General features: G+C 50.5%; 1 protein-coding gene across 25 annotated transcripts in view; it reads left to right on the forward strand.

Moving 5' to 3' along the window:
• The window catches only part of LOC136114621 (transcription factor 4), a 173996-nt gene extending 164132 nt beyond the window's left edge, over nucleotides 1-9864 (forward strand). For 21 of the 25 annotated variants that reach the window (XM_065860020.2, XM_065860024.2, XM_065860021.2 and 18 more), the window contains 5 exons: nucleotides 869-1004; nucleotides 1105-1267; nucleotides 2767-2996; nucleotides 4064-4206; nucleotides 4359-9864. In XM_065860020.2, coding sequence (XP_065716092.1) covers nucleotides 869-1004; nucleotides 1105-1267; nucleotides 2767-2996; nucleotides 4064-4200 — 666 coding nt within the window. In that variant the 3' untranslated portion in view covers nucleotides 4201-4206; nucleotides 4359-9864. The remainder of the gene's footprint in view (nucleotides 1-868; nucleotides 1005-1104; nucleotides 1268-2766; nucleotides 2997-4063; nucleotides 4207-4358) is intronic. The other 4 variants (XM_065860018.2, XM_065860019.2, XM_065860032.2 and 1 more) reach the window with 1 other exon arrangement.
• The last annotated feature ends 534 nt before the right edge of the window (nucleotides 9865-10398 follow it).

Below are 10398 nucleotides of genomic sequence, written 5' to 3' on the forward strand. Positions count from 1 at the left end.
CATGGTGTACATGGTACAGCTCTGCAGGGTGTGCACAGTACGGCTGTGCAAGGTGCGTATGGTGTGTGCCATACAGCTGTGCATGGCATGCACAGTGTGCACAGTATGCAGGGTACAACTGTGCATGGTGTACACAGTATGCACGGGAGGGTGTGCACAGTGTGCATGGTACAGCTGTACACATTGTGCATGGTGTGTGCAGTACAGCTCTGGATGGCATGCACGGTGTGCATGCTACAGCTGTGCATGGTATGGCTGTGCACGGTGTGCATGGTGTGTCTGTGCAAGGTGTGCATGATGTGCACGATACGGCTGTGCAAGGTGTGCATGGTGTGCATGCTACAGCTGTGCATGGCATATACGGTGTGCGTGGTATGACTGTGCACAGTGTGGATGGTACAGCTGTGCACAGTGTGTGCAGTACAGCTGTGCAGGGTATGTATGGTGTACATGGTACAGCTGTGTATGGTGTACATGGTGTGCACAGTACAGCTGTGCAAGGTGTGTATGGTGTGCGTGCTACAGCTGTGCATGGCGTACATGGTGTGCACGGTATGACTCTGCAACTTGTGCACAGCGTGCATGCTACAGCTGTGCATGGCATGTACAGTACAGATGTGCACGGTGTGCATGGTACAGCTGTGCATGGTGTACATGGTGTGCATGGTACAGTTGTGCATGGTGTGCACAGTGTGCACGGTTTGGCTGTGCACGGTGTGCATGGTACAGCTGTGCGTGGTGCGGCTGTACGGGCCGTCTGCGCCCTCTAGTGAAACACGTCCCCGCGCCCCGTCTCGCTGTCCCTCGCTGTCTCCCTGTCCGGCTGTGTCCGTTGCCGCAGCCCTGAGCGCCGGCTGTGTCCCCGCAGGTGGGCGCGCACCGCGAGGACGGCGTCAGCCTCCGCGGGAGCCACTCGCTCGTGCCAAACCAGGTCCCGGTGCCGCAGCTGCCCGTCCAGTCCGCCACGTCCCCGGATTTGAACCCGCCCCAGGACCCGTACAGGGGTGAGTATCTGCGAACCCCGTCCCGACGTGCGACTGGGATTACAGCTCCGCTATCACAGCTAGGGGTGTGCAAACAGCTGACCTCCGTGTGTTTCCGCAGGCATGCCGGCCGGACTGCAGGGACAGAGCGTCTCTTCGGGCAGCTCCGAAATCAAATCTGACGACGAGGGTGACGAAAACCTCCAGGACACCAAGTCTTCTGAGGACAAGAAACTAGAGGATGACAAGAAGGATATCAAATCAATTACTAGGTCAAGATCTAGGTAACAGTATATAATAGTGTCGCTTCATTTAATTCCTTTACTGGATTTCGATGAAGTGAACAGAACAGGAGGAAACTGAGGTTTTCTCCTGGCAGGTAAAACCACAGCATGAGTGGAACGGCGTGGCTGTCCTGGCAGTGCCCAGTTCCCGGCTGGGACCTGTGCTCCAGGACGCCCTCAAATTCCAACCATTGGCAAATTCGGACACTGAGCAAGTTGCAAGAAATTGCGTTGCACTCAAATGTATTAATTGGGCTGTTATTCCTTTCTGCCTATGCTTGCAAATTGGAATACAGTATGGATTTTTATCTCTTTGAAAATGTGCCTAAGAGCTGATGGCACCTGCATCTGACCTAATGAACCGTGTGATTTTCCTTTATCTGTGCAATAGATTTGTCATTCCCGGTGCTCAACTTGTGTAAATCTCCTGGGCTCCGCAGGTTTAAGCGGGGGATTTATTCATCTTTACTTGTTCGCCATATTCTTTATAATAATTTTGGAAAGGTATTAGTGAAACTGTAGCCGGATTCTGGGAACTGATGGTGAACATGAACAGTGTCTGAGTGTTGCAGACGTGGCCCTGAGCACGCGCCAGGCTTTACTTTGTCCCTGATGGCCACCTGCCTGGCTTACCTGTCACCACGGGCCCCAGGTCCAGCTCAGCGCTGCAGAGATTTGGCATCACAGCCAAAAAAGCCGCAATGCAGGCACAGCCCTGCTTTGTTCAGGGCATCTTTGTAACGATTGAACGGCCTTTTTGTCCTCCCACGCCTATATAAAAACCAAGCCCAGGTAAGACGCGCCTGAGCAGACTCGGACCTATCGACCAGCACCCGTTGCTGTTTAAATTTATTATATTCACATGTCTTATGACCGGAGAAAATACATGACATTCAGGATTTTCTCTGAGTGAATGTGTTGATGTAACCATGTGTACAAGTGAGGCTTTCATGTGCATTTATGATACGGTAAGAAGAAAGCACCTTTGTGCCGATGTGAGGTGATCGCACTTGTTGTTAATTCAGCAAATAAGCTGTCACTGTTGCATATTTATATGTGCTTTGAAGCTTTTGTAGGCTAACGATTTTGCTTTTAACATGCTTGCAGCTTTAAAAGGTTACTCCTGATATTTAGTTCTCCGTCTCAATCCACTGCTGAAAATGTATTACTCCATTTGCATAGCCAATTCCAATTATATAGTGCCAGTGACTCACCAGTGGGTGTGTTTGCAATTTGAAATCATCGTTTTATCTGCATAGAAAGCGGTTTTGTTGCCAAAAGGATGCAGAAGTTCCCCCCTTAGTGCTGCGAACCCACAGGCAGCAAAGCTGGGAGCAGCACAGGAGCCACCGGCGCATCCTTCGGGGTTAAAGGGTGACAATGAGTGATTTGCTCTGTTCATGACTTGTAGCCCTGGTTTTGCACAAGCTCTGTTGAAAACCTTCGCCCTCCTTGTTTTCCACATCATTAGAAAATGATGTATTCCTTTTGTCTCCCAGCAATAACGACGACGAAGACCTGACACCGGAGCAGAAAGCCGAGCGGGAGAAGGAGAGGAGAATGGCCAACAACGCCCGGGAGCGCCTGCGCGTCCGCGACATCAACGAGGCGTTCAAGGAGCTGGGCCGCATGGTGCAGCTCCACCTCAAGAGCGACAAGCCCCAGACCAAGCTCCTGATCTTACACCAGGCTGTGGCCGTCATCCTCAGCTTAGAGCAGCAGGTCCGAGGTCAGTGTCCTCAAAGGTGTCCAGGCGGGTTTGAATGTCTGCAGAGAAGGAGACTCCACAACCTCCCTGGGCAGCCTGGGCCAGGCTCTGACACCCTCACCCCCAACAAGTTTCTTCTCATATTTAAGTGGAACCTCCTGTGTTCCAGTTTGCACCCATTGCCCCTTGTCCTGTCACTGGTTGTCACCCAGAAGAGCCTGGCTCATCCTCCTGACACTCCCCCTTTCCATATTGATCCCCATGAATGAGTCCCCCCTCAGTCTCCTCTTCTCCAGCTCCAGAGCCCCAGCTCCCTCAGCCTTTCCTCACACGGGAGATGCTCCACTCCCTTCAGCATCTTGGTGGCTGCGCTGGACTCTCTCCAGCAGTTCCCTGTCCTTCTGGGACTGAGGGGCCACAACTGGACACAAGATTCCAGAGCAGAGGGGCAGGAGAACCTCTCTGACCTACTGATCACCCCCTTCTAACCCACCCCAGGATGCCCACAACCATTTTGGTTGGAAGAGGCTCTCAAGGTCATTGAGTCCAACCATTAACCCAAGGTTGTCACTAAACCATGTCTCCAAGAACCTCCTTTCTGCGAATCCCTTAGATCCTTCATGGGTTTCACACGGTTTTTGGCTGGGGGGAGCGCAGCCAGGGACACCCGACCCTTGTCACCCAGAGCGGGCCGGGCACCTCAAGCACCCCCAGTGCTTGTGTTCCCCGATAGCACTGGGGCGCTGGGGAAGGGCCTGGACATGTTTTATGTTCTGTAGCAAGACCCAAACTCAGTGCTAAGCTGGGCTGCTCCTCTGCAGAGCACACGGGGTGTCTGCAGAGCACACGGGGTGTCTGCAGAGCACACGGGGTGTTTGCAGAGCACACGGGGTGTCTGCAGAGCACACGGGGTGTCTGCAGAGCACACGGGGTGTTTGCAGAGCACACGGGGTGTTCCAGCGCTTGACCGGCCCGGCCGCAGCCTCCGGGACTGGAACAGAGCACTGACCATTAATGATTTTGAACGTTTGTGCCGTTCCGCTCCGGAAAGTGAATATTTGAAATGGCCTTTTGCTTCGATTCAACAGAAAGAAACCTGAACCCGAAAGCGGCGTGTCTGAAAAGAAGGGAAGAAGAGAAGGTGTCTTCGGATCCTCCTCCGCTTTCGCTGGCAGGACCGCACCCTGGGATGGGAGACGCCTCCAACCACATGGGACAGATGTAAAAACAGGCAGGTTCGGGGCGGGCGAGTCGGGTCAGTGCGTTTCCCTTAGGAACGGATTTGGGTCAGCTCCGTTTCCACGGCGGTGTCGGAGTGGAGGGTGCAGGGCCACGCACTCAAGGCTCCTCGACTAAGGAGAACTTGTTTCATTTCTTCCGCAGGTCCAAGTTGCCACATTTCTTCATTTAAGCAAGAGACCACTTCCTTAACAGCTGTATTATCTTAAACCCACATAAACACTTCTCCTTAACCCCTTTTTTGTAATATAAGACAAGTCTGAGTAGTTAAGAATCGCAGACGCAAGAGATTTCAGCATTCCCGAGTATTAAAAGCGAGAGGAAAGAGACAAACGAGCGAACAACCAAGTGCAACTTGAGGGCCGCCTCTCTTTAACATATCACGCAGAATGTCTAACGCAGTATGTTCCGAGCTGTCCGTGCGCAGCCTAGAGACTGAATGGCAATCTTCTCCACACTGTGGGACAATGCATTTGTGCCTAAACTTCTTTTGGAAAAGAAAGAAAAAAAAAAAAAAAAAGATATAATTAATTTGTAAGTCTGAAGAAGAAAAAAAAACTATTTAATTTAAAATTGTAAACTTGCAATAATGAAAAAGTGTACTTCTGAAGGAAAGCAAAACGAGCGCTTTTGTTGGTGTGCTAGACAGCTAGTGTTTCTACTTACTGGATATTCAAAGGGAAGCTTTGCTGCCCAGATCTTTACAAAACCAGCAAACGTCCTAATGAAAACGGAAGCGATGACATTAGCCATTCCTTAGGGTAGGAGGAACAGATGGATCTTATAGACCTATGACAAATATATATATATATAAATATATATATAAATATATATTAAAAATTTAGTGACTATGGTAAGCTTTTGTTCATTCGTTTCAGACTTTTTTGCTCCTGTAAAAAAATAGTACTGATTAACTTTTTTAAGAAGAAGATTTTACTGTAAATAAGGGTTTTTTGGTCTGATTTCTGTCCCTCTCCCCTTGGTTTTCTTTTGGGTTCTTTCGGTTATTGTGACCTGCGGTGCCAACTCTGTCTCTGGAGGGGCAGTGCAGGACGGAACACTGACCCTGACGTTGCTTCTCATTCATAATTAAGAGTAGAAAGTCGTTCCTTGGGGCCGTGGGGCGGAGGGGACGGCGGGAGCGCCCCCCCCCGGCCGCTCCGCTCCCCCCTTTTGTTCTGGGATTTTCAGAGGTACAAGGTTAGAATGCTACAAATCGTTACCACTGTGCCTTCCAATGTTTCTATCATCGGGAAAAACCACACAAACCAATAAAAACCACAAACCCATGACATGCTGGAAGTGGCCGCGAGCCCGCGGCGGGTGCCGCGTCCCCCGCCTGAGTCCGCGCTCAGACCGGGGGGCCGGGGGGACCGTGGCGGGGCGGGGGGGATCGCAAGTAGCGTGCTAGATCCGGTCGGTTTCCTTTTTCCGTTGTTGCGTTGCGTTTTTAAGTGGATTATTTAAGTGTAGACCACTCGCTGCCTCCTCCTTTCTTTGTGAAATGCCAATTTTTGGTCATCATGCAGCATTATTCTAACAAGCCTTATGAGTCCTAAAGCATTAAGTTGCACTTTGTCCAGGAGGGGTGGTAGAGCAGTATTTTCTCTGGCCAGTACGAATGAAGTTTTTACTTAACGTGTTTAATAGCGACATACGTGGCACAGCAGCTCATCAGAGAACTGGCTTTGAAGTCTGGGCACAACCGAACCAACTTCCGTAGTGAATCCGGATTAACGCTGGACTTTGGTGTACAGTACGATTACCAGATAGTGCTCCTAGTGAAGTATTTGTCAGCATCCTTTTGTCTCGAGTTCCAGTCTCTATTTTTACAGCCACACCAACCTGGCATGTATTGGAAATAAAACGGAGTAGGTTTTTCTTCCCACCTATCAATAGACACTGAATAAATGCCATAAATCCATTGGACGGTCTAAATGTTCCATCTGTTCTCCTGTTTTGCCAGTTATATAGTAATGAAAAGACATTTGTAAATTTTATGCAACAAATGGCAAACGTATCATTATTTTGAAATTGTGTATGTAAAAGTTATATTTTTACATGTAGACTCTTGTTATTATGTGTTTTAATACATTGTATCGGTTCTTTTGTTTATAAAAATCTGTGTGGTTGAAAACAGAACAAAAGTCTCATTGAAATGAAATAGTGAGATACAAGAATCTGAAGTTTATGTTTGTTTCTGAAAAAAACGTGAAGAACAAATCCGATAGGTACCACGTGCTCACCTCCGACATCCCCATCCCATTCGGATTAGCTGTGTGCGTGCTGAGAACTGTAAATATGTCCAGTAGCGAGGAAACTTTCGCAGTGCTTTGATTTGTCGATAAGTTTCTCAAATGTGGAGGTGGATTGGCCCGCCGGGGCACTCGGAGCAGGTTTAGCTGAGAGGGGGATTAACAAAGCTTGAGCCCGGCTCTGCCGCTCCGCTCCGCGCCGCGCGGCTTCTCCTCCGGATGCCCGCCAACAAGCCATAGATGTGTTCTCCAGGAGAGCGCCGAGCCGGTGCGTCCCGCCGGGACCATCCCTGAGACGCTCGGGACCGCGCTGCCCGTGCGAAACACCAAACGGAGTGAGACCACCAACCTCGTGATTATTTGCAGCCATCCGTGGACAGAAAATAAATGACAGGTTTAGCTTCTGGAACTGAAATTAGAAAAGGTCTGGCGCTGAAGTCGAGGAGCAGCTCGGGGTGATGCTCACGGCGCCGGGGGACGGATGGCGGCGGGGTGGATCCGGCGGGATGGTGCCAGCAGGATAGATCCGGTGGGATGATGCCAGCAGGATGATGCTGCTGCCGGCGGGATGGATCCGGTGGGATGATGATGCTGCCGGTGGGATGGATCCAGCAGGATGGATCTGGCAGGATGATGCCAACAGGATGGATCCAGCAGGATGGATCCAGCAGGATGGATCTGGTCAGATGATGCCAGCAGGATAGATCCAGCAGGATGATGATGATGCCAGCAGGATGGATCCGGTCGGATGATGCCAGCAGGATGATGATGCTGCTGGCAGGACGGATCCAGCAGGATGGATCCAGCGGGATGGATCTGGCAGGATGATGCCAGCAGGATGGATCCAGCAGGATGGATCTGGTCGGATGATGCCAACAGGATGATGATGCTGCCGGCAGGATGGATCCAGCGGGATGGATCTGGCAGGATGCTGCCAGCAGGATGGATCCGGCGGGATGGATCCAACAGGATGGTGCCAGCAGGATGGATCCAGTGGGGGGATGATGATGCCAGCAGGATGGATCCAGTGGGATGGATGATGGATCCAGCAGGATGGTTGATGCCGCCAGTGGGATGGATCCGGTGGGATGATGCCAGCAGGATGGATCCAGTGGGATGATGCTACTGCCGGCGGGATGGATCCAGCAGGATGATGCCAGCAGGATGGATCCGGTGGGATGATGCCAACAGGATGGATCCAGCGGGATGATGATGCTGCCGGCGGGATGGATCCAGCAGGATGGATCCGGCGGGATGATGCCAGCAGGATGCTGATGCTGCCGGCGGGATGGATCCAGCAGGATGGATCCAGCGGGATGATGCCAGCAGGATGATGATGCTGCCAGCGGGATGGATCCAGCAGGATGGATCCGGCGGGATGATGCCAGCAGGATGATGATGCTATCAGTGGGATGGATCGAGCAGGATGGATCCAGTGGGATGATGCCAGCAGGATGATGATGCTGCCGGCGGGATGGATCCATCAGGATGGATCCGGCGGGATGATGCCAGCAGGATGATGATGCTATCAGTGGGATGGATCGAGCAGGATGGATCCGGCGGGATGATGCCAGCAGGATGATGATGCTGCCGGCGGGATGGATCCATCAGGATGGATCCGGTGGGATGATGCCAGCAGGATGCTGATGCTGCCCGTGGGACGGATGCTGCCACCCCCTCCGAGCTCGCGGCCCCGCCTGCCCGCAGGACGCGCCCTGGTCCATCCCGGCGTTCAGCACCGCAGCTCCGCTCCAGCTGCCCAGGATCTCCAGGGGCACCCCCAGTGTGTGAGTGGGAGCTCCCCGTGCTCCCCAGCCCAGGTAAGGCGTGCGGCTCCAGCTGCTCCGTGCGAGGGGACGGGGCTGGCGGTGCTCGGCAAAGTGATGAAGGTTCCTTAGCGAAGCCGTGCCCTGCGGTGAGGAAAGCGGGCTCAGAAACTCTGACAGAAAGCAAAATCCGCAATTAGCAGCTTTTTCCGAACTGATCCACCTCCACATTCAAGTAATTTATGAATATGCTGAATAGGGAATCTGTTCATCTAGAACTTTTTTACCATTTGTCTTCTGTGTAGCTGCGAGGAACACTAACGTTTCGACAACTGTCAGTCCTACCAGTGATGCAACTTGTACTGATTCAGTCTTCCGAGGTTTTTGGGGGGTTTTTTTAGGGTGTTTTGGGGTGGGGGCGGTGGGGAAGGCGCCGGGGCAGGGCCGGGGGGGTTCACCTTTGCATCCCGCAGGCAGAGCGCGACCCGCGTCCCAACGCCGCCCGAGCCACGAATGGCGAGACGGCGGCAGAAACAAGCACAAATCGAGAATAACGCTAAAATATTCGTTAAAAAGGGAAAGAATAGATTAATAGTAAGAATTAGTCCACTGGTTGACTGGAAAAAAAACCCACAGAGGTGGAATATGGAATGAATTCATATGGAATATGGATTCCAACACAGCGGGGCACAGGGCCCGGGGGGCCCGAGCTTTTCCTTTGGCTTTTTGTTCTGTTCATTGGTTATTTTTCGTTTTTCTTCAAACAGAACGATGTTCTTTCTCATGGGACTTGATCCATATTCGTGCAGTGCTGGTTTGACCATACTCATTTCAAGTATTATAGACTTATGTAATGGTGAAGATATATGAACTGTGGCCTTTTTCATTCTTGTTACTTGTGATGCAATTAAGTGACGATAAGAGAACAAACAAGCAGAGATTTACCATGTATCAGTGCCTGGCTTTTTGTTATAAAGCTTCGTTTGTCTAGTGCTCTTTTTGCTATAAAATAGACTGTAGTACACCCTAGTAGGAGAAAAAAAGAAAAAAAAAACTAAATTTAAAAATAAAAAGACCTATATTTGGCTTATTTTTCACAGGAGCAATCCTTTTATACCAGGAATATTACGGAAAAAGAAAAAAAATGGTCAGATTCTGAATATTTCTTCTTTGTAGATTTTTGGAATCATTCTGAGTAAAAGTTTGTTACTTTATTTTACTATTTAAAAGACGTTATTTTACCATGTGTTATGGAGATGAAACTGTACGGTAGCTTTTCCTTTTAGTTGTAGGTCGCAACGGGGCCGTTTTTGCGACTGTACACGTAGGCGCGGCAGTAAAAACGGGGGAAAAAATAGAGAAAAAAAGGGAAAAACACACACAAAAGAAAAAAAAAATGAACAGTTACACCTTGTTTTCAATGTGTGGCTGAGTGCCTCGATTTTTTCATGTTTTTTGGTGTATTTCTGATTTGTAGAAGTGGCCGAACAGGTTGCGCGCTGGAGTTGTTCCCGCAGCCAGAGCCGCCCCGGGCAGCTTGTTGGGCCGGTACCTGTTTCTCATCTGTAGTTACTCGATGCCGTCATGTACATGACCGTTCTGTAGCAATAAATGTGCCATTTTTATAAACCCTTCCCGACACTCGCCTTTCATTTCCCCTGCCTGCTTTTGGGGGCCTTTTTTTAGAATAAGAGCGCGTTTTGGGGATATCAACCATTGGGGTTTGTGCGCGGTGCCCCGGTGGTGCTTTGTGCTTCCCGCCGCCGCGTTTTCTCCGCATTCGCATCCGAAAGTGCTGTAAAAAGGCAAGATTATTTTCATTCTCATTCTCCTCTGGGTTTTCCTCTGTTCTATAGTTCAAAATCTGTATTTCACGCCTTTGGAAGAGCACAAAGCACCTGCGGGAGCGAGCGGGGATGCACAAACCCAACCAACCAGCCTTGTTTCCCAACCTACCTCGTGGTTCTTGTTTTATGATGATTGTTCTCTTCTGGTGGGCACCGTTGGACCTGAACACCGAATTCAGACCGATACAAACTCCTTGCCTCACATCTCAATAGCGAAGTTGTGCAAATTGCGGTGGTGGGACCGTACAAGCTGAGATTTTGATGGAACGGCCTCGGGTCGGTGTTGGAGAAACGATGGGGAGGGCAGGTTCATACA

This window comes from Patagioenas fasciata, chromosome W, assembly GCF_037038585.1.
Source record: "Patagioenas fasciata isolate bPatFas1 chromosome W, bPatFas1.hap1, whole genome shotgun sequence".
Lineage (NCBI taxonomy): Eukaryota > Metazoa > Chordata > Aves > Columbiformes > Columbidae > Patagioenas > Patagioenas fasciata.